Genomic DNA, 24,802 nt, shown 5'->3' with positions numbered 1-24,802 from the left:
TTGGGGGGGGACACCAGCAGTTTCCATCAGGAAAAATTCAGCCCGTGATACAGTTTACAGTGCAGTGATTTGTACCAGCACAAATGACGGGGCAATGAATGCCACTCAACAGCAGGAACAAGCAAGCACGCACCACTGCAGCTCACTTCACCACTGCAGCTACTTTTTGTGAACCTTTTCTACCCTCAGTCAGGGCCCAGTTTTAAATGCATCTTTGACTGAGACCAAATGACTCATGCCAAATGAATGAAGTTTACAGAACAAAAGCTTGCTTTGCTGGAAACAGGCCCCTTGGATTGTTTAGGATAAAATTGTTTTGTTTTTCCCAAAGAGTCAAGATTACCTTCTATAGCCTAAAGACCAGACACAGTAGCTGCTCCAAGTCTCCATACTTAGGACTTGAGAACAGGGTGGTTACTGCTCATTGGGCTCAAATGATGCAGCTTATCACTTCCCATTACCAACCCCCTACAACTTTCAGGGCTTTCCTCCCTCTTGTCATTGCATCAACCACGTAGCAGTCACTAATCACAAATTTTGGAACACTGCACAGTATTTTCCCCACTAATTATCTGAAGAGGAAAATAATGTAGTAAAACTCATAGGCCCATAAACAACCCTACATTCCCTGTTAAAAAACCCCCATGGTGAAGCTCATGTTATTACGCCACACATATTCTTATGTTGCAACGTAAGTCCATGCTGTCCACCAATCTATACTCAGAGATGCAGTTAACACAATTATTAAGCTACAGCATTCATAATTAAAATTGATTCTTGGGAAATACCTAAGACATTTAGTATTTATCCTAAAAATTACCCATTTTTCATTTTTTCATACGTCCATGCTATCCTATCATTAGTGACTAGATGTTATCCTTCCAAGAACTGTATTCTAAGAGGGTTTGTATATTTTTTTTTCTACAGGACAATCTCTGCAATTAAATAGTTATAAATGTTGACCTGGTAGCTAAATGGCATTACACCACTGAATTCTTACACTTTTACTGAGAACTGAAACCAACGGACTGGTAGCATATACAGGCTCACCATGAAATAGGCATTGCCACCCGCCACCCCCACCCAGGCTACATCCATATTATTAAAGTATGGCTCCACAGAGTTTCATCCTTGCCTTAGGGTCTTCTGCAGTAGTCCATTTTTGGAGTGCTTTGCCATGGCAGGTACTGAGCATGCTATCTCCAGTTCAGCACATCTAGAAGTTAGGCTTGTGCTTAACTACCCACATCGCTTTGCTCTCAGAGAGCATTTCAGCACTTGCAAGGTAAGGAAGATGAATCTCATGAGTCTTCAACTTGATGCTTCACAAACTAATGTTGTTGCATTACATACCCAGCAACAGGACTCTACTAACCCAAGTCTTGAATCTACTTTGTACTTGCTTTTAAGAAGTGAAAAAGCAAAGCATAATTCTAGGAATACAGAAAACACCTCTGCCCCACCAACTTACTTCCATAGACTTCTTAACTATATAAGCAGTCATTTACAAATTGTCACAACCACTTGTTTACATATTTAGTCAGATTTACTCTCATTTTATAGATTAAAAAAAGGCATGGAAATATTAAACAATGCTCTGAGTAATAAAGACACTGTCAAAATTAAGAGCAGAAACAAAGACTCTCAACTGCTACTCAAATATGTCATCTACTGCCTTCCTGCTGCTATTTCTGCCAGACATTCTCTTGTCTCTTACATATTAGTGCATCCAACATGGATGGGTTAATCTTCAATGAAGGCAGAGGGATCTCTTCTCCTGTCCTGCCTTGCTGCTCTTCCCTACTGTCTTGCCAGCATGCCTAACCTGATTAGCATCACTTTTAATAATCAAGATTAAACTCAAGTTACAAAAGATCCTGTTCTTTATCTTCTGCACAAGCCTTTCTTTGTGTGATTTTCTAAAGCTTTCTATTCTGCTACTGCTGAAAATCTGTTTTGACCTTTCTGTAATACTTGGACAGGTGTTGTCTGAATCAGAAGCAGATTTGTGGTCCAAGTTTTTAGTCATTACACTTACGCAGGAGAGGTTAGAAATTCTTACGGGGCAGACAAATGTTCACATTCGGCTTTGTTGCTTGCAGAAGAAGTAGACACATTAAGTGGAAGTACTCAAACTCAGGTTAGTTAATACACACGAGGAACTACAGTCAAGGAAAAAAAGTAAATTTAAGGGAGCAAATTTAAGTACACAGTTTGCGAGATCTTTCCCAACTGCCTCTAAAACAGAGCAAGACAATTACAAACAATCACATCTTCAAAAGGCCTCACAGCATCTCCCTATGGTGCGAGAAGTCTGCTTCCTCCATTCTCATCCTTCACAACAATCCCTCGGAACTTACAAATTAAAAGCCCATCCCGTTCTTCCTTTATTAATGTACCCCACCCATGTTATGCACGCAGCAGATTGTGAATGTGTTGTGTCAGATAAAAAAATGAAAAAGCTACAGGCAGCATGCAAGTGCAATAAAGCAAAAACACGCAAGTTTTGCTGAGACTGACCAGATGGAGAGCTCAGCAAACTGAAAGTAACCGCTGTGACATTTTAGGTTCCTTTCACAAGAAGGTGGTCTAGGCTGCTGTTTGGGAAGGGGAAATTAACGGGCAGCCGCTTAAGGAAAGAGGGACAGCTGGCTAAGCCTCAACTCAGACAGCACTGTGACAGCACTTCTGGATGTCAATCCTCCCTCCTTCTCCCACTGCTTAGAAGCAAAGTCTCTTCCAATGTGGCAGCTCCAGCATTTACTTCTGGCGCAGTCCAGATGTCACCACATGTTACTGGGTAGGTGACTGCTCTACCATTTTGCCATCTCTTTCTCTCTCTTCAGGGACAGATGACTCCCTGAATAGTCAAACCCTCTTTGCTAACACACTCAGCTAGCATTATTTGTTTTGAAGTGGTCTTCTCTTCAGATTATCTCAGAAACCATTTAGCCATTTAATGTGATGACTTGTAATGGTAAGAGAATAAGTAATGCCTAACCTGAAAGATGTTCCAGGGTGTCAAGAGGCAAAAAGCTTCTACATCTGGCTTTACTGACATAATGCTAATAAACTAAGCCCAACCAATACATCCATCTATCTTTCCAGGTTTCATGACATCACTTGTGACATCTCCTTGCCAATATTTTCCGAACAGTTTTCCGCAAGATGATGTGTTTTTGGGGATTGTTGATACAACTCACTCTCCACTGGAGGTCTCACTTTGGCTATTGAAAATTTTAGGTTTCCTTTCTTGCTAGTTTATTTTAGCATTCTGGGGTGCAATGCCAGTTCCTGACTCCTGCCTTTTATCTCTCTCTGAACAAAACTAACACTCCTCTCTGGGAAGTAACACCTCATTTGGTTTTGATGGCATGACTTCTTTCCAATTTTACTTAGTGCCAACACAGTGACACATTCAGTGGTGATCTTCCAGAAGGATATTTCGGCAGAGGAACACAGGGATTGCTAACAAGGATCTCATCACCTAGTACTTCAAAATCTATCTGTGCAAGAGCCTCCCTGAAGAACGTGAATAAGCAGAAAACCATGAGTCTAATAACACTATCAAATATTAACATGCAAGACCAAAATCTCCGTGAAGTTTCAGCATATTACAAGGATTCTCAAACCACATCCACAGACCAGTAGCAGTTATGAAACCTTTATTATATATCTGCAAAAAGCCATAGGTTAGCTAGTATTGGTTTCTTCTCTGTTCCAGCTTCCAAGTGGTAATTAAAAAGATGACTGCTAAAAATTAAGACCTTTTGAGTAATATTTTTCTATATATACCAGTTGCCCTACCTGCCATACAGATTCTTATAATTACCAAAGATGGCCTCCTGCATAATCTAGATTACAAAATTTCACCAAGGGAGACCTCTGTGAATCCCTTGACACCTGACCAAAAGATATGGGCTTTAATTAGAAACCATCGAACACTGCAAAGTCTACCACATTCGTAAATAAGACTTTTCCAAGTAAACAACTACTAAATTCAGTACTTAAAATTAGGCTTACTAGTCTGATTTGTCAAGCCTCATCTCTCAGCTATGGGATCAACCTACCTCTATGTGGGACAGATTACAAAGGCCTCAGGTTTAAATGCTGTCTTCAAGTCACAGCTCTGCTGTGACATGAAGCACTTAACTCCCATTTCCCTTGCAGTTATATACCTTGAGGCAGAGTCATTCCCCAAATTGTAACCCAGTCATTTCAAAACCTTCTCTTTAGACAAACTAAAAGCTATTGAGCTACTTAATTTTATTCTTTGAGGGAGGTTTTCCAGACATCAAATTGTTCTGGAGCTCTTCTCAAGCCATTTTTAGTCTGTCAGCATCTTTTTCATAATAAATTGTGGACACCACAACTAGACTCTGTACTCTAGTAACTAAAGTTCACCCACAGAATACATGTGCTTTGTTAGTTATAAATCCAAGAACCTCATTTTCTCTCCAAGCCACCACTTCATTTTGGCAGCTCATGTTCAGCTGACTGTCAATCATGGCAACTTAGTCTGCTTTTGATGTTGTCATCTACATGATGATTCCCATACTTTTTGCTCTAATCATCTGCAAACTTCAGAGTCTACAGTTCTGTCCTCTTCCAAATTATTTGTGAAGATATTAAACTGATTCAAAAATATGCCCTTTTAATTTTCTTCAAATACATCAAGAAGAAAATAATTTTTCACATCCCGTCTTTTTATATCCCTCCGTATGCTGATTTTTAGTCCACTACCATAACATTTGCAAATATTTTAATTGGAGCATCAGCACCAAGTCAGATGCCTTGAAGAGTCTAAGGATACTATTACAGCTTCTGTTGACAAACTGCTGCAATCTCATGAACAAAACTAAGTTTGGCAATTCCCATCCTCCAGTGATGTTAGAATCACATCACATTTATTAACTTCTCAGGTCACCCAAAAGCCTTGGTAGATCAACTTTTCAATCCTTCCCCTTTAACCCAACCAAATACAATATAGACTGAAAAGTGAAATGCCAACACCTTACTCTAGATACTAACATCACACTTGTGAAGCCATTTGTGTGCTGCGCAGTCAGGAAAACTATCAGAACCTGATCTAGGAAGAGAAGTCAGACAATTTTTTTAAGAGTCAGACTTTTAGCATGTATATTGAATGACATGAGCAAGTGTACACTAAACATTTGTTAAATGAATTGAAAGGAAAACATTACTGTAAAGCTCAGTGGCAACAATATGCGAGGAAATCAATGAAGATTCTTAAAAACAGCCTTCTGCATCAAATGACAGTTAAAATACATTAGTATTTTAACAGAAAATAAAGATGCTAGCATTTTAACAGAAAATAGTAATGAATAAAGAGCTCTTTACTCCCCCCCTCCTCTATAATAGAATATTGCCCTTTTTGAAAAACTTCAAAATGGAAAATTTTGGCCAACTTCTCAGCAAGATTCCCAAGGCTAACACTGTTCCTGGAAAACCAAATGGTAGCAGCAGCAACAAAGTCTACCCCTAGTTTCTGGCAAGGCTGTTAGGGCTTGTCTTGAAGAGAGAGGGAGTGTTTGCACAGAAATTTGAATGTGAAGTTTCTGGCTCCTACTTCTGTGCTTAAGCTTAGGCCACACACATAGGGGAGGAGCAGTAAAGACATTAAGACAAATGGAAATTATACAAATAAGTTAGTGAGTTTGAAATTAGAGGGTCAAATGAAAGCAAAGCTGCTATTTCATCTATAACAAATAAGAAGGGGAAGAAAAGGAGCATAAAGCAGAGAAAGGTAAGGCAAGTAGAAAATGGAGCTGGGAGGAGGATGAGGCAGAAACTTAGGCAAAAGTAGTGTTACAATCAGCTGATTAATTTAAGTGTTGGAACAGCACAAAATGTATTATATTCAATTAAACTATCCCACTTCAAAACTGGTTTGATTACAGGCAGCATTAAGCAATTTAGGTTGTTTTAACTGAAATAATTTTTCCTCTCAGACCTGTCTATGCTGCTTATTTACATACTGTTCTTTGCTTGTATAGCAAAGCTAGGTCAGCTTCATGTTCTGCATTAGCAGTGCTGTGTCACATAGACTATGTGAGCTACACATATTAAACAAAGAGGGTTTTTTAAATTTCTCTTCCAAAATGTAACTAAAAAATATAATGGAAAATAAAGTTGTTACAAAACCACAGATATGCCACATTTTACAATGAAAATTTACATGAAAAATCCAAGAACCAAGCCACGTTTTTACACTGAACATGTACCTTTACATTTAAAGGCTAGAACAAAGTGAAATAATATAATGGCCCCAATCAGCCTTACTCATTGTTTTACATGTGACAGAATTGAACAGCCGTACAAAGGCTAGAGTAAAAAAAGCCCCATGTTTTCAGTAGAGCCTACTTTGATATTGGGCAGTAGGATTATACCAGATTACATCAAGGTTTTTCTTCTGGCATATGTCAAGCATAGTAACCAACATTAATGTAGAAGCAGCTCCCTATTTGCCAGTCTGATTGGTTACATAAAGTTTCCAACATTCTTATGAAATAAATGTTATTGACCACTACCACATAAACTTGGTATAATATCAGAAACAGATTTATAAACTATTTCAGTTTATTAAGGTTAAAATTATTGAACTAATAGAGAATAGTAGCCCATTGTACAACTGTTTTCAAATGGCACATTTGCAGGGTTGGGGATCAACAATAGTACTTTCAAATGGCATCAAAATAGGAGATATTACAGAAAATAATCCAGGAAAGCTTTAAAGCAGCAGCAACTGCTGTCCTCCTGATAAACAGAGCATAACAGTATTTTAAAAAGATGTCAGTAAGAAAAAGCACCCGGAAAAAACACACAAGATAGACTGTTGTCATCAGTCACAGAGCGAGCTTTTCCAGTCAGGCTGCAGCAGAAAACTCTTGGTAGAGGCAAACAAGGCCACCAGTTCAACACAAGAAAATACTTCTCCAGTTATCCCATTTCTTACTCACAAAGCATACATCAGGAAGTATCCTACAGACACCTTCCAGTCATTATCAAGGTTCCCTCCTTTCTGTTGAAAGCATGCATTTCTCATTCAACCAAAATAAATTCGATGGCTAAATTTGTAGCATTTAATTGGCGATTTAAAAAAAAGTCTGTTGTCACTGCAATTCTTTCTGCACTTGCTCTTCATGTGCTCACAAGAAATACTTCGTCCCTATACAACACTGTCCATAGGTGAAGCACAGATCCACAGTGTTCATACACTTAGGCCCCAAGACCTCCAAACTGCTTATGCAGAAATACTGCCTTTAGTAAAATATTTTAGCAATTTAAGAAACACTGGAACTTCCAGAAAACCAAGCCTCCATGTCAAAATAAGGCAAGTCGTGAAACCACATTAACACAACACAATTAGAGGCTATACTTCATGTCGCAAAATTGAGATGAGAAAGTTAAATGACTAAGAAAACACATATTTCTGATCTTAATCTTCAAAAGTGATACTCTAAAGTCATTTAGAATCTATAAAAATTTTCGAAATTAAAATTAAAATACCAGAAAAATAGAGGTATTAATATCCCCTGGAAAGCCCAAGCAACATAGGGCTGTGCTACTGTCTGGAAGTACAATAGGAGGAATCATAGAACGGTTTGGGTTGGAAGGGACCTTTAAAGGTATCTAAGTCCAACTCCTCTGCGTTTAGCAGGGACACCTTCCACTAGATGAGGTTGCTCAGAGCCCCATCCAGCCTGACCTTGAACATCTCTAGGGACGGGGCCTCGACTACCTGTCTGGGCAACCCGTTCCAGCACTTCACCACCCTCACTGTAAAAAATTGTCTTCCTTATATCCAGCCTAAATCTACCTTCCTTTAGTTTAAAACCATTACCCCTTGTCCTGTCACAACACACCTTGCTGAAAAGATTGCCCCCATCCTTCCTATAGTCCCCCTTTAAGTACTGAAAAGGCTGCACTAAGGTCTCCCCCCACAGCCTTCTCCTCTCCAGGCTGAACAACCCCACCCCTCCCAGCCTGTCCTTGTAGGAGAGGTGCTCCAGCCCTCGGATCATTTTTGTGGCCCCCCTCTGGACCTGCTCCAACAGGTCCATGTCCTTCTTGTGTTGAGGGCTCCAGAGCTGGACACTGTATATACTAACAGAATTGTACGAAATCCAAACGTCCTCAGAAATTAAAAGCAGTAGCCGTGTTTCCATCCTTTTAAGAAGTTTCAATAATCAGAAATACAATCTCCACAGCAAGGTGCTTCTGAATTTTGTTTTTTTCTACCTGTGAGCCTTTTGTTCACGAGAAAAGACAACTGCGGAGTTTTCATCTTTGCAAAACTGTTCCTTAAAACCATAGACTTGTAGCTGTTTGGGAAATATTCTTGTATTAACTCTAGCACTTTTGCCAATAATTGGAAAGGAGACAATGCTGTTAACATTTAAAATAGTGGGAAAAAAAATACTTTGCTTTGTTTCCTCCAAGGAGTGCTACTATTATAATTAATACTCTAAAAACATTTCCTTTAGGAAATGTCTCACACATACATAGCCATCTGCTGGGCTTGCTCTTTCTGGTCTCAGCCCCATGAGACATCTATGTATGCGCCTAATTCCAATCAAACAAGTAGTCCCACTATAGTGCACAGAACGATTTACCTATTTAAATATAGGCAACCACTTTGGCACTCTGCTGAATCAGGGCCTTTGCTACTATATTGAATCATCCTGCAATAAGAGTCATAACAAAAAAAATCTAGGGAGCAAAAAAACAAAAAAACCAAATTAACAAAATTTTTCATAATGCATCTTGCTTAGGTGAGTCTAATTTGAATTCTTCTGTTGCTGGAACATTTGCCTTGCTAGTTCCACAAACGGTCATCCCTGATGTACACTCACAAATGAGTTAGATTTTAACAACAACAACAAAAAAAAATCCTGCTCTGCCTTTTGAAATAAAAAAGTTTCTTTATTAGAAAGCAGAGACTGATTTTTCCAGCGAACAATAAATTTCTTCAAAGATGCTAATGGTATCTGAATCAAAACCAGCCAGGAGGTAGTAACTTCAGAAGAAATAAGTTTGAAATGTATTTCTCCCCTTTCAATCAACGCCCAGCAGGCCTCAAATCCACATTTTTTATAACTACAAAAATACATATTCTTTGTAAACAGGAACAATGTCTGGCAGCCCCAGAGGAAGAAGGAGACTCTCTAATCTCTCCTCAGGCAGAATAAACAAAGCTCTTCCATCTCTGAAAGCTCTTAGTTAGAAACTAATGGATGAACAGAACAATAATCTCAGCCTAAAAAAAAAAACAAAACCAAAAGCCTTCTAAAACCAAATAAAAGGTTGCTCTTCCTTGTTTGATGTCTCTGGTACACCTCAGAGATGCAGAAGAAATATCTAGACAAACCCAACAAAGGCCCACTTGCACTGGTAGTTATTTGACCAAGCAACCAACAGCACTTAGAAGGAAAAAGATAAATAGGAAATGAACCTGCTAAACGATATACAAAATAACTAATAAAATACATCCATAGTTTAAAGGGGATTTTGGTGGTAGCTCTGGGTTAAAGTTATCAGTGAAAAGCGTCACACCTCCTTGGCAGCTTCTAACATGACCTGAAAGGTCACGTTTATTTGCAACGCAACAATCACTCAGCCACAGAAGCTGCATATTTCTGAAAGAATCTGCAGTGGATTGACTTAAACCGAAAAAGCTGTATTTTCATCCAGATGGACTAAAGAAGCACATATTTAAAAGGAAAAAAAAAATAATTAATCAGACTCCATTAGAATAGCGAAAACTCAACGTGATTTTTTCACCCTGGGGATTTAGACTGCTCCAGGACAAACACTGCAGTACAAATAATCAATTTTGTATTATTGAAAATAGCAAATAGCCGAGTAGAGCATAATGACTGCCTTTGATGCAAGGTAACGATAAGAACTGGGATGAAAAGCACCGAAGCCCTTGTTGAAAGCAGCCCCAGCTCTGAAGACACACTTATGCAGGCAAGCAATCAGTGGGAGATACCTCACTGTTGTCTACATCTTATGTAAAGGGCTTACTTGGCTGTAACACATGTGCTGTGCCTTTTGCTGCCACAAAACTTGCAACTAATCTGCACGGGTTCATTTTTAACACAGCAAGCAAGCCTCCAGCAATTCTCATGTTCATCAGAGCTACAAATTGCTGTAAGGGCAAATTATTAACATAAGCTCTTTGTCGAATGGGGTTCTCAGAAGAGTCGAAGACACTGATTAACAAACAGTGTAATTCCCCCCTCCCCTTCCTCCTATTTTCAACCAGGGCCACAGAAACCAAGTCTGAACATGGTGCCTGGAGCCAGAGCAGGTGAGAGCTACATACCCTGCCGAGCTGAGAGGCAACTACGCAGCTGGGAGCTTCCATCCAGCCACTTTGCCTAACTTGCAGGAGCAGATGGAAGTGACTTTTAGCCATACACAGGCTCATTTCTGCACATTTTTAAAATGTAGGAAACCACTGTGTTCTGCACAGGCATTAAGCATGATATGTGTCTCCAGAGGTCAACGCAGGTAAACTGGGAGTGTATTTGGCCTTGTATAACATACCGTTCCCTCTCCTGCCCCCTTTACATGGGTGTTCTGCTTTTTGGAAACCTAGCGGTAGGTAAAATATCTCCACATGGAAGTTTCTTTCTACATATTTCAAATTTGATCTGGTTCCAATATATATCATACTGATAATATGAAGGGGAAATTAACCATCCTGGTGTATACGTTTCTCATAACACTTCTTGAAAGAGGTACTCCCAGCTCACCTCACGCACTCCACACCTTAACAATAAGCATACAAAGCAGCTTTGGTTCCCCCTCCCAACACGCATGCTTTGTTGGGCGATCCATTTTTCTACACCACCAAGGTCTCTAAACAAACATGACGAGAGCAAACCTTCGGCGGCACTCATCCCAGCCCAGCGCTGCTTAATGTATGCAATTAAGCTAATCTGTGAAGAAGGCTGCCAGTGGAAACCAAATACAAGAACGTCAGCATTCCTGACTAACGTGCCACGCTGCAACCCAGTGCAACAAAAAAAAGCTCCTTATCATACCAAATTGGATTCCTCAGAGTAGGAGGGTTTTTGCTTGCTTCCACTCCAGAGAGGAATCACGGCTCCCACCCTCCAGCTAACTGCACAAGGTATTCAAGAACAAGGCCAAGACACCCGAGCCTTTCCACATCTACGTGGACTATCCCAGCTTCCTAATACAGGAAAGGCTCTTGGCTGCAGGAAATGAAACTGTGATTTAGATAAAAGTAATAGACTCCAGCCCGAAGTTAAGTGGAGCAGGTCTACCATGAGTGCTACCTCCAGACAGGCTATTTAGCATGCAAACCACTGAACTAGCATCACCCTCCTCCTTACCAAGTCGACCGCTATGCTTTTTTGTTTATTCCGAACCGCAGCTGTAGGGAGCTGGCAAGGAGTCGTCCGATGAAACCTCTCCTATTACCTGTTCAGGTCCTCAGCCAGATCCAAGCCTTCTCCCATATCTTAACCACCCCTGCCACACATAACAGCCACACTACTCCCGCAACTGTAAAGATGCCCTCGATTCAGCAACCTTGCTCCATTTTAGTTTTTTTTTTTTTTTTCTTTCTTTCAAGAAATAAAGCAATGTTTCATGCTCATCGAAGGCCGGTGGATGCTTGGTGGTGTATTGGTCCGTCAAATGTTTACAGTAAAACAAAACTCCCAAAGGTAAAAATCTTCATGGTGCATTTATGAGACCATTTAAGATAGTCAGTGTAAGATAGCAATATGCTCTATTTTTCATGATTGCTGAGCACATGCAAGATGCTAATATTTTTCACTGAGAGAACTACTGTGATACCCACTATCTGATTAAACTGCACGTGTCTGCCAGTCTAAACACAAACCTAAGCAGTAAGACTCAAAGATTAAAACTAACATGTTAAAAGCAAAAATTAAATGCTACACCTGAGGAAATAAGGCCTAGCCAGCTGGCACCTTTTCACCACAAAAATATCCTAATTAACTAGGGCATATAATAAGGCTGCATAAGAAACAGAAGGAAATTTTAACTGTGCTTCTTTCCTACATACACATAGGAATAAGCCACGGGGGGGGGGGGGGGGGGGGGGGGGGGGGAAGAAAGAAAAAAGGAAGAGGAACAAGTAGACAGGGAGTTTCCAAACCTCTTCATCTTGTAAACCCTCCTCGCACTAAAAAATAATTAATAACCAGGTTTCCATAAACCACACGTTTTGCATTGAGACTTAAGCACATCAGTAATATTTATATTGCATTAGCACCTGATTTACACCAGTCAAAAAAATTTTGTGTGAAAACTGAAAAGAAAAAAAAAAAAAACCCCCAAACCCCCCGCAGACCTCTTGCGCTCTGCCCTGCTTTCAGTTTCCAAGGAAGGGGCCGCAACCTGCGGCGCAGGCGGGTGAGCCAGCCCCACCGCCGACACCCGCACCGCCGAGCCAGGCGCAGCAGTCCCACAGCCGGCTGCTGCTGACAGCGAGTGCCTGTTTCACGCCGGACTCCATCCCGCGGTCGCCCGAACTTCGCCGGGCCGGGTAAGGGGGGGTGGGGGGGTGGCAGAACCCTTTCACGCCCCACCGCGGGGACGCCAAGCCCGCGGGGGGACCTGCCTCGCGCCGCACGGCACCGCACACGCGTTAAATTAAACCCGCCGCCGCCACGAACGCGGGCTCAGGCGATGTCAGCAGCCGGGCTAACCAACCACCCCCCCGCCCCAACCCCGGTTCGAACCCCGTGTGAGGCGCCGCCGCCGCTCCCCCGCCGCGGGGGCTGCGCTCACAGGAGCCGGCCCCGACCCCGCCACCGGCCGGGGCGCCTGGCGGCACCCTCACCAGCGGGGCCGCAACCCCGGGCCGTGGGGGCAGGCCCCCCCCCCCCCCCCGCAGTGGACACACTCGTTTCTTCTCCCTCCCTCACCCATCCGCTGGTGTCGCAACATCTACCGGGGCGGCCACCGCGGTCCCGCGCTCCCCCTCGGCGGCTGACGGCGCTCCCCGGCCGGGTGCAGGTGAGACGGGGCAGAGGACGGCAGTGCGCGCCCGCCGACGCCGGGTCTGATCCCGTCCCGTCCCTCACGTACCTGCTCGCGCCCGCCGGCCGCCCCGGCGCCGCCGTCCCCTCGCCGGGGGTGCTCCTGACGAAGAAGCGGGAGATGGTGCTGTGCCAGGAAGGGCCGGCCCGCCGCCGGCTGCCCCCGCCGGACATCGCCGCCGCCGTCCGGGACGGGACGGGACGCGAGGATCGGCCGGCAGCTGCCCAGCACCGAGTAGTTCCCGCGGCGGCGGCGGCAAACACCTCCCTCCGCCTTCGGCGGGGGCGGCCGCCACCCGCCCCCGGGGCGGAGCCGCCGCTCAGCCTCAGCCCGCCCCCCGCCCGCCCCTTCCCGGCGGAGGGGCGGGCCGGAGGGTCCGGGGGCGGGAAGGCCGAAAAGGCTGAAAGCTGCAGCCGGGGAGGCGGGAGGCCGGCGGCGGCGCAGTGCGGCCCCACGGGCGGTGGCACGGTGGGGAGGTCGGGGCGGGAGAAAGCGTTTCAACCGGCGCCGCCACCCGCAGACGCGCGGGGAGAGCGACGGCAGCAGAGGGGGAGGCAGCACCGCACGCAGCTTGTCGCCTCCAGCGTCCCGAGGAGGGGTGGCCGGCTGGCGGTTGTGGTGTTTTTTTAGAGTTAATGTGGCATAATTAGCGTGAACAAAGAGAAAAGATCAGAAGTGAAAATTAATCCTGTAAGAAAAGGGACGGACAGCTTTGAGGACTTACGCTCCTCCTGACTGACTGCAAACACCAACGCTAGCCTACGTTTTTTAACTGGTGCCAACTTTGAGATACTACACGTGTTTGTCAGGCAAAGTCAGCAACTAGCGCCGCACTGTCCCGGGCCAGGCGCCCTCCGGCTGGGTGACCCTCTGACCTATATGCCTGTCATGCTAGCACAGGAAAACATTTGCATCAAGTAAAGGTACACAGCAGCACTAGTGTGGCTGTTTCACCTCTCACCTCCCTCCCTCACTTTGGGAAAAGTTCAGGCCATCCTTGCTGATGACAAGTGACTTGGAGGAAGCAGGTTCTCTCTAGCCTTTTGAAAATATTTCTTCCTAGAAGAGAGTTTTGGTTGGGTTTTTTGTTTGTTTTTTCTTTTAACACCAAAACCTTCATTTCTCTCCGAGGACTATGGCTGCCCTTGAGTTAACATCAAACTATCCCTGCCAACAGAGATGACTTTGCTTTTGCAACAACCTGGTGACAAGTATTACCCTTGTTTTATAGATAGAAGCGATGCACAAAACTGTAACGATTCACTGAGTGTGAATTACAGGTAAAACTGACTAACCTTGAAGTTAGGATTTTAAATCCAGAACCACACTTTCTTCTCATCTTTGATGAGCGTCTCTGCTGGTCTTTGTGACTGCCTACACCTCATACCATTTTATCAGCTCCATTTTGCACCTACTGTGCCATCTGACAGGATCACAGAGCAGCTGAGGTTGTTAGGGATCTTGGGAGGTCACCTGGTTCAACCCCCTGCTCGAGCAGGGCCTCCTGGAGCAGGTTGCCCAGGGTCATCTCTTCTGAATATCTCTAAGGTTGGAGACTCCACAGTCTCTCTGGGCAACCTGTGCCAGTGCTCGCTTTTTTTCTGTAAGATCCTTCTCCATTTGTTCACCTCGATTAACCCCCTCTATACCCAAGGCCTCTTTTCTCATATTCTTTACCTTTGTACCATAGTGTCACCCTGCCGTGGCTGCAACTTGGGGTGGGTATGAAGCTGGTACTCTAGGCCCATCTGCAAAGCAGCAGCAATAAAGAGTCTGGAAATAAACTACGGCTACTTTTCTGTCTACTTCCACTGCCTCAGCTACAAGCAAAATCTTTCAGAAGTGTGCAGACAGCTCCCCCTCATATTGTCCAGTCTAGTATAGCTTTTGCATGCATTTTCAGAGACACAGGTGGATATTGGACATGTACTTCAATCCTTACTGGTCAGACGGATTTGGGAATAGCTGGTGCTTCACAGATTACAAAAAGTAGCTTTCACATGGTGTAATTACCAGTCATAAGCCTTATTCAAGGGACCAACACTTACTGCACAACAAGGTCCTGCCTAGTTCTCAGTGTCCAGAAGGGAAGCAGACAATTCTCAGTGATACAGATGCCCCACACCTAGCACAAAAATATTAAATGTTTCATTCCAGAACAGTATAGACAAACCCCCCCCCCCCCGCCATGTTTTGAGAGTACACATCATTGCCCATTCTTGGGGAAATGGCAATCAGGGTTAAAACTACAAAATGTAACACCAGCCCCTATGGAACATTATAGAGGAGACACTCCCTCTGACATGCAAAATACTAGTAATTAAGGCTCCCAAAACAAAATTAGAAGAGTGGCAATTTATTAAAAGCAATTAAATGGGACAGCACAAACAGGCTGCAGGGAAGCTTAGGCTCTCAGTGACTGTTTATTACCTTTAATTCTTCTTTGCCATGTACATCTCACAGCTTCCCTACCTATTGCTTAAGTAAGGCCTAATCCCTAAGCTATAGCAAACCTGAATATAATATTTGGCATTTATAAAGCATCCGGTATCTTCAAAGGATTTAAGCATTAATTAATCTTCATAACCACCTCAGGATGTAGTTAATTATAATGTGGTGAGTGGGTTGCACAGAGACAGAAGCAGTCAAAACACCTTGCTGCATCCAAAATCTGTCCGCACTCCACCAGTGAGGCGCCCGGAGGGGCACCACAGTGCAGCTCAAAGCATTACCAGGGCTGTGCTTGTCCAAGAACAAAGAGCCAACCTAATCAGAAATGCTAATCCCAAACAGTAACATTATGTGCTCAAATCTGTTTCTCCTTTCTTCACTGCATCTAAAAACAGGAAATACAGAAATGTACCAAATCGCAGTTCTACTGGGGCACATACGTAAATTCTAATCAAAGTAGTAAAATATATCAATATAACAGATGGACATGGCCCATGTTAGATAATCCCTTTCTTTTTGTGTACCCTGGAGTAACTGAGTACCACATGACTTACAGGTAAATAATTTTGACACGTTTAAAATAGTGAAATGGGAACTGCCAGCAGAGTTGCCAACAGAAACCCAGATTTAGCCATCTACACCTTCCACAAAGGGCGAAAAGTTAGGCTTTTACTCAAAGATGCAGTATCTACCATGGTGGCAGGTGGCCTCGCATATTAACACAGCTGTCAGCATTAACAGCAGCACCAACACATGCAAGCCAAAACAGATGGGGGAAACAGGTTCCTTTCTGACTCAGATTAGAGTACTCACATGTGGCCCATACAAGGTAATATTGCATCGCCCAAGGCAGCAAGAAGCCATTAAAACACAGTTGCAGAGGGAAACAATGGCACAGAAGAGGAAAGTGTCAAGCTGAGACTCTCAATAGGGTCTTTTTTTTTCGTAGTTCATCCCGCCCTGAGTTCCACTTGAATCAGTATCTCAGATAAGAGAGGGAAGGGTGCTGTGCCTATTCCATGTCCACTGATTTTCTACTGCAACTCAGATTATAATGGTTGTGCACAAGGGAAACCCCACCCCACCCCCCGCCTTCTCCTGACTGCTTTAGAGTGAGCAGATGGTGAAATTTTAATTGTGCTTTGTGATTTTTCTCCCTTTTATGGGTCTTTAACATCTTGAGTCAAATCTTTTTCTTTGTTTGGATACCAAAAAGGAAAGCAAGTTTCCATTGTATTGGTTTATGAAAAGCCCTCCTCTCACACCCAGTTTTAGAACACTTCTGGTACATTAAAGTCATAACTAGGGGAGAAATGTAGACTTAAACCCACCAAACTAAACATTTTTCCTGCAAGCACATTTTAGCACTACTACATGAAAAAAACATTCTCAAACTGTTTGCATTGTTGGACTGATACAATAAGAAATGGTCTTATGTTTTGAGGTACAACCCTGCTAAACAAGAGCACAGTTCAGTTTTCTGTTATAGATAAATGCATTAGACATGTATGAAAAAGTATTTTGTCTGTCTCGGCTACTTTTTCTTGTTAATAGGCAATCCCATTTTCCAGGCTCTTACTGAACATGTCTACAGGTAGATGTGGCACAAATAGCAATAGTATTTTAACGATGGATGGTCCCTCACCTATCTTTTTCCTTTCCAGTATATAATATACTATGGCAAGGTTTCTAATAGGTGTAATGAAACCATGAATTAATAAATACATATTACGGAGTCATCACATGTAATATTTCCTAGCCATTTTTGACAATGTTAGTTGTCCAGATGTTGAAACAAATACTGATGACTTTAAATCCCCATAATCTATGCTTATTCTAAAATGAAGGCATACAACAGAATTGAAGATTTGGTTCTTGGCGATGTTATTACACAGATGAAGCATGTTAGCAAGGATTTCTAAGATCTATTTTCTGTCTGCTGTAAAGCATGCACTGCACAGCTTCCAGCAATCCTCATCCTTTAACTGTGAACGCACAGTTCCTCCATTTGATTTACTGAAAATGGTTTAAAAGAGCACCGCATGGTCAGCTGCTATTGTTCAAATGCCTTCGTGTCTGGAGAAGACAGCTGGAAATGACTCATGGTGTTAACTGCAGTTACTGAGAGCTGTAACTGTGTTCTTTATTATTTTGGATAAGATTTATATACTGTGCCACCCACAGCCGAAGTTCAGTGTAGTAATTAAAATCTTTAAATCAACTTTTCAGAAGGTCTCTTCTATTTGTTTTCCACACTATAATTTGTGACATTTACATTTACCCAGCAGAAGTGCTAAAATGGAAAACTAATTGTAAAGAACAAAATAAAAAGTGACCAACGCACACAGAGAACCTGTTTTGAAGTAGACTCTCGCTGCACCTGGCATGGAGCAAAAAGCGTTCAGAAGTGTCATACTATGGTGGTTATGTATGCACTTAACTACTCTAGATGAGGACCAAAGTCCTTTTCTATTAATTCCAACAGAATTGATAAACTGCCAGCTGATTAGCCCAGCTTGTCTGGAAGGGTTTCAAGAGATTTCTTGATAGCACATCAGATCAATTACACTTGTGTGAATACAAATATGAAACTCACTTGTGCTCTTACCAACGCTAATAATTGCAAAACACCCTGCCCTAACTGGAACCCGCATTTCATATAATGAGGTTTCTGTAAAACCAACCTATCCTGGGTTATGCTTCCTGCTAAGCCAATCTGTCTGTTCACCCCTACCCTTACTAGAAAATGATGATTAAACAAAGTGCTTCAGTAAGTAAATTTCATCCAACTTACATGTTATATGCATGTTAAAAAGTGTCCAGAACAATGCAAGAGTTTTCAGGAAGAGGTGTCTTACATCCAAATAAAGGAAATGCAGGGAATAGGTAACCAGCAATTTGTAAATTGTAATTCATTTAACACTTTTCCATCTAGAATGTCTTTTGAATATCATATTTGCAGTTAAAAAAAGGAACACCTTTCTGTACAAATCTACACACTTTCAAATATAAAGTCAAATTACTAATATTCTAAAAGCTTACTGTATTTCCATGCATGTACACAAAAGTACATTTTTCAAATTGCAAATTACTAAGCAGTTTTGAACTGTGATGTGAACCTGTGTACAGTAGACTTAAGCCTCTGGACAGCAGACTTGCCTTTTTTAGTTACCTTTCAAAGTGTTCTTAAAACTAGTCCCGGGATCCCAAGGCTTCCTAGAAGCACTGACTGCAAAACACTGTCAGAGATGCACCAATTCCACCCCTTTGTTTATCCAGCTGGATTTCACAACACAGAATACCTTTTAACCCAATGATCTGAGCCCTTTATAAAACATTTGTTACATTATTCAAAATATTTGAAAATTAGAATATATATATGCATAAAAGTAAAACCTTACCACATTCATAACAAGCACATGTATTAGTATATTCCAAAAGGAAGAATCATCTTTAGTGTCCAGAGAAATACACTGGAAACATTTCTGTATGTAAGAATGACCGTAAGTACACCCGTCTCTAACAAGAAGAATTCTTACGGATTTGAGCCAAACAGGATCATAAAAGCTTTTGGCTGCAAACATTGCAGAATCCCATCTGGTTTCACGGAACAACTTATTTCCCTCTCCACTTCATTTAAGCTTCCAGAAAGAAATTAAGAAAAAAAGAAAAGAAAAAGATGACACCTTTTCTTACAAATTATATCCATAGGTTATTCCAGACTTGCAGAAAATAATTCAATCTTATTACAGAACAATCAGGAAAACAGAGTCTAATTCTTGGCATAATAGTTTCATGTAACAGTAAACAGTATGCACAGCATACAGAAAAAGGGTACGAAAGAAATATTAAAGCCCAAGTTTGTAACAATGCAAGTGACCATTAATCAGACTATGCCTATTTAGCTAGGTAAGTACCACCATAACCAACCCCCCACATTTTTATTTTTTTAAGCCCAACACAACAGAAATGTTAGTAAGGGAAAGATGATTTCTCTTAATACGCAAGAACAAAAATTCTGACTAATCTATATGCTTCCTCACTCAAGCATTCATCGTCATTGAACTCAGAGAGGAAAAGCTTTTTCAGCAAAGTAAACACCATCATAAGTAAATGTGTGGCTAATGGGGATATAAGCCAGAATGAAATTCAGTCTTTTTATCTAATCTTGTTCTTTAGAAATATTTTCTGCATGTAATGTACAGCTTTAGTCCAGTAAAATCTGAGCAATGAGACTAAAGGGGTTTCCTTACAATGGAAGATACCATTTTATAGCATATACTTACTGTAGCTCATAAGTATTAGATGTACAGCACTTTTTCCAAATTTTTTCAGGGTGTGCTGAACTGCTGCTGAAAAGAAAGGTTCGCATTATCTTTTTATTAATTCCCTGAATAAAGCTGTAAACTTTTCTTTATATTAGGAGCTGATTGAAGTGCACCTATTTAGTATGATACCACCATCAGATCAACTGTCATTCACTTAACAACTTTTAAGCAACTAGAATCATAGAATCGTTACAGCTGGAAAAGACCCTTAAGATCATCGAGTCCAACTGCTAACTTATCACTACCAAAATCGCTACAGCCTTGAAGAAAGCATGTAGATATTTTGTCTACTGCATAAACCAAGGACTTATTTGTTAAAGTGCATTGTCTGACACGATGACAGAACAGACATCTCAAAGAAAGCAAGGTACTTATTACTGACAAAAGGGATTTTTAAACCTTTTTTGAACCATTGCACTACTACTGACATATCAGACATACTCTGACATATCAGAGTAGGCAGAGAACTAAGTAGTACTTGAACAGTTATGGAATGGGAGAAAAGAAAATTTGGTACTCAAAAATATTTTTACTACCTAAACTAGTTGATTTTGGATACATATCTTTTAATTTCCAGAAACTGTAATGATACAACACAAAAGGTCTGTACATGTGCTAATATTGATAAGTCAGCACTGAAATGGCTATTCTGCAATTGTTTTGTAAGATAAAATGTATTGTTCTTATTTTATAATGGTACCAGTTAAAGAACTAGTAAGGCTCAAAACTTAATTACAATACACAGCAATACTTTCTAACCACTAAAGTGGATTAATTTCTAGATCAATTCAGCCTGCTTTGAAACTCCTGCCAAAATTTTTTTGGAGCATTGCCTTGCTCTTAATTCAAACCTCAGCAGAAAACTTAAAAACCAGACAGTTACCCGTGGGTTCTAGGCACCTCAAAACAGAGTAACACTTTCCCTTTGAAAACTACCTTACCAATGAAAAAGATCCCCTAACAAAAGGGCGGGGGACAGCGGGAAGTGTTACAAGAGAAAAGCATCACCTTTCCCAGCAGAAATGTTCTACCCTTGAGAAGAAACCCTTCATCCATCCTTACTCCTCTAAAGCAAGAATGTAACTACTGGCCAACAAAATCCGGTGTCACAGACAAAGATGTTAAATTGGGATCAAGTTGCTTCCATGTAATCTATTGATATTATAATAAATGATGAAAAAATTCTTGGAGTATTGACATCACTGAAAACAATATACACTTTCTGGTTCATTGAATCCCTTTGCTACTTGTTACTTCAATTTTTAGACACTTTTTTCTCCTGTTCAGTTTACACTAATAAATGTTGGTGGATAAGAGTAAAACAGATATTTACTTGCAGAGTGAGATTTTAAGTAAAAAAAGAAGGGGGGGAGCATTGCAAAGTTTTTCCCTAGTAACACCTTTAAACCTGTGTGATCATAAATACAGAAAATGCCTGGAACGGCAACGATGTCCAACAGCCGATAATAACTCTTTTTACTCATGACTGCCTATTTTTCACAACTCACATTATGCCATTTCCTCTAAATTGGAAGTGTTACCACTTAACCCCTGCCTAATGGTTATATCCTTTATTAGTGGAATAAACTTTCCCAGTTCCGACTGGACTGTACTACAAACTTGTATTTTTACTAGCTATTTCATTGGAAATATTCCTGGGAAAGCTTCACATTTGGAGACCTCTTGCCAAGTTCTCCTAGTCTTTTACGTGGGTTCAACTCCACAGTTTTAAAACTTTGGGATTGTTTCCCTCTTAAGTTCATACAGGCATGCCTACACTAGCATTTTAGTTCAGGTCACGAGGTTACTTTAAAGATCATCCTCACTAGCAGTGCTTTTGTTTACATTGCAAGTAGGTTGGGACTACACAAACTGAATTCTTTTTGGATGAAACTACACTGGGAAGCTCAGAGTGCACCCAACGTGCTCCAATAGCTAAGAGGCACTCAGTCTGGATGGCCAGAAAGGAGCTAGACTAAGGAAACTCAAACACACAGCCTCGGGATGTTGGGTGCTCAGCACCAACTGCCTTTTCTCTACAGAAGCAGTTTGATGGGGCTGCTCTCCTTACTAGGGAGCCTGTGCTGCCATGCATCTACTTCAATCATTTATCATGGTCACTTCATTGAACCTCAAAAGGCTTGGGTTTCTTTAATATTAGTTAGCGTTAGCATGAATCTACTTCATCCCAAAGAAACTTCCATACATCCCAATTTCCTTGATTTCTTACATCCTTTCCTTACTGTCTTTTCTTCCCTTTACTAAGAACTGCCAGGCAGCTCTTCAGCAAACTAAATTTGGTCCAATAACTATCTTGCTAGGCCTACAATCTACTCACTGATCTCCAAAGACAGAATTGTTTTTAAAAAGACTAACATGAAGTTTCTAAATTTATACTTCTTTTACTAAGCAAGTTAACCTGATCCTTAAAGGGACCCCCTGATTCACAGAGAAATTACTTACACTCCCTTGTGAGTTGGTGCCCAAGTAATATGATTGTAATATAATTAAGTTAATCTTCTGATAAACAACTTGTAAAATATAAGATCATTTAATGGTAGACAAGAGACATTAACAGCCTAGCTTTCTTTTTAAAGACTGATTTTGGAAAAGGGTAGTGGAAGCGGGTTTCATGCTATCATTAGAAAAGTAGAAGAAGTAAACATGGCTGCTTTGCAGGGCAAGATCCTGACATCTATTGAAAGATAACAGTATGTTATCACATAAGCACTGTACTTCTGAGAACAACTTCATATAGCCAGAAATTTTCAGTCAATTAAGTAGCAATCCAACTGACTGAACACTGATAAATTAATGATAAAGTGCTGGTTCATACCAACACAGATGCTTTCATGATGTAACTTATTGTGACAGGAGCTACAGAGTCTCAGAACTGAAGTATCGTTATGGAGCATTACTAGAAACACTTGGCATTTGTTATAAGGCAGCATTTTAAGTCCTGAATTCTGAATAGCTAGTACACATAATATTACTTTAGCACAGTAACAGTGCATTTTACAATTTGCAGTGAAGTATGGGCTGTGTAAGAATAATCAGGGCATATCAAGTTAACCTTTGGAAGCAAACTTGCCTGACCTTTCTGAAAGAGGAAAGTTGAAGCCTTTTCTCAGTAGTCCCCTTTTTTTTTTCCTTTTTAAAATTCCAGTCTTCTGTGACCTTCTCTCATTATCCATTTTGTTTCTCACAAAAAAACCCACCCCAAAACAACAAAAAACCCAAAACAAACAAACCCCACACACAACAGGGAAGGGAGCTGCGAAATTTCACTAGCAGAGTACTCAGCAAGAATTAAAAGGAGCAGACCAGAAAGTTTAGGAGCAAGATTTGTAAGGATTTCTGTGAAATAAAAATAAGACAGGCCAGAAAGAATGGAAGAAATGGATGACAGAAATTAATCATAAGGAGAGTGATTTCCCAAACAACTTAAAAACAAAAACCCAACAAAAAACCCTAAACCAAAACACATCTGTATTTCTTGGCATAAGAAATGTTTGCTTTAAGGTCAGGTATTTTGAATCAATGTTAATGTTATTTCTTATTACTAACAAAGTATTATTCCCTAGTTAGAACTTCTAAGTGTTGAGCTGCTTTCTGAGACAGAGGGTTACACAGCTGTTTTAAGGAAGCACTGAAATGCAACATTACCATTCCACATATTACCAAATCAGAATACCTTCCTGTAGACAACTACGCAGTGCAGCTGAGCTGTTATGTCTAGCCTTCCACAGCAGCATATCTTTCCTTTTAGTAAATAAAAAACCCCCAGGCATATTATAGTTAGAGGGCTGAGATTAAAAGAAGGTTCCATTACATTAACATACTAACACTTAGAACTCCATTTAGTTAACAGAAAATTGCCCAAGAGTCTTCACAGACTCTTGGCATACCTGCAAGTAGCTACAGGTTAAACACAAAGTTCCCATGGGCTCATGTCCCAAGTACCAGAGAGGCAAGGCTAGAAAGAATGAGGATTCACATGTTTACCTGATAGCCCCTACTTGGTAAAGAAAGGATGTAGAAGGCAACACTGTATGTGAGAATGACTGACTAATGTTTTAGCTGAAAATGCTGTAGTCTTAAGCATTATGAGGCATATTTTGAGGAAATTCATGAATATGCAGAAAGGCAGTGTGCTTAATGCACAGAAGGAACAGCATGTAATGTTGCATGGGGTATAAAGACCAAACTCTCAGTCTCTTTCAGTCACTCTGTAGCCTTTCAAGTCCCCACACTTAATGAATACACCTATAGTAACATGGAGAAAAAAAGAGGAATATTCTGCAAGTCTCATTTAAACCTCCGAAGGAATTTGTCTGCTTTGTTCTTAAGGGACAATAAACTCGTACATGCAAACTGTCTCGGGACACCCAGGTAGAACTCACTAAATTAACATCCTAAATCTAACGGGAGAACACCATTGAAGACTGACAGCCATCAGGCCCTCAGAAAACAACTTCAAGGAAGTGATTTTGCACAGACACATGAAGGTTTTGTGCAAGATATGATCCTTGTACCAAATTCAGTGTTATTAAAGCAACTCGATGCTGTAGCAACTGTGTATATTAGGGACCTATGCTGCACAGCATGGGGGGAGGAGAAGTGAACACAGAGGCATCCTTCTGGTAGTTTTATGTTCACAGAACGATCACTGATGTTCTAGAAGTGAGAGACAAGTAACGGCTGAAGCTGTAAGAGGAGAGGATGGGGCTGGAAATCAAGCACTTCACTAACAGGACTGTCCCCATTCCCACTCCTTCTAACAGGTCTCTGTCCAGCCCAGTGTCCTGGGAGACACCTCTCCTAGGAGAGGAACAGAAAGAGCTGCTGAAGGGAAAAAAAACCCAAGAAATGGAACAATAGTTGACATAAATAACTAAATGCTGTTTTCAGAAAGGGCTTACTAATCACATCAGAAAGCAAAAAGTAAAAGA

At 41.3% G+C, this 24,802-nt stretch overlaps 1 protein-coding gene across 4 annotated transcripts in view; it reads right to left on the bottom strand.

The window, feature by feature from the left end:
• CRYBG3 (crystallin beta-gamma domain containing 3) overlaps window positions 1-13,333 on the bottom strand; it is a 94,699-nt gene extending 81,366 nt beyond the window's left edge. For all 4 annotated transcript variants that reach the window (XR_010375657.1, XM_064468797.1, XM_064468804.1 and 1 more), the window contains exon 1: window positions 13,120-13,333. Coding sequence is in view for 3 of the 4 variants with exons in the window: in XM_064468797.1 (XP_064324867.1) it covers window positions 13,120-13,244 (125 nt within the window). In the remaining variant the exon portion in view is untranslated. The remainder of the gene's footprint in view (window positions 1-13,119) is intronic.
• Between the last annotated feature and the right edge of the window lie 11,469 nt (window positions 13,334-24,802).

Source organism: Phalacrocorax carbo, chromosome 1 (genome assembly GCF_963921805.1).
Source record: "Phalacrocorax carbo chromosome 1, bPhaCar2.1, whole genome shotgun sequence".
NCBI classification, from domain to species: Eukaryota; Metazoa; Chordata; class Aves; order Suliformes; family Phalacrocoracidae; genus Phalacrocorax; species Phalacrocorax carbo.
The sequence above is the reverse complement of the archived record's forward strand: the minus strand, read 5'-3'. Positions and strand labels throughout refer to the sequence as shown.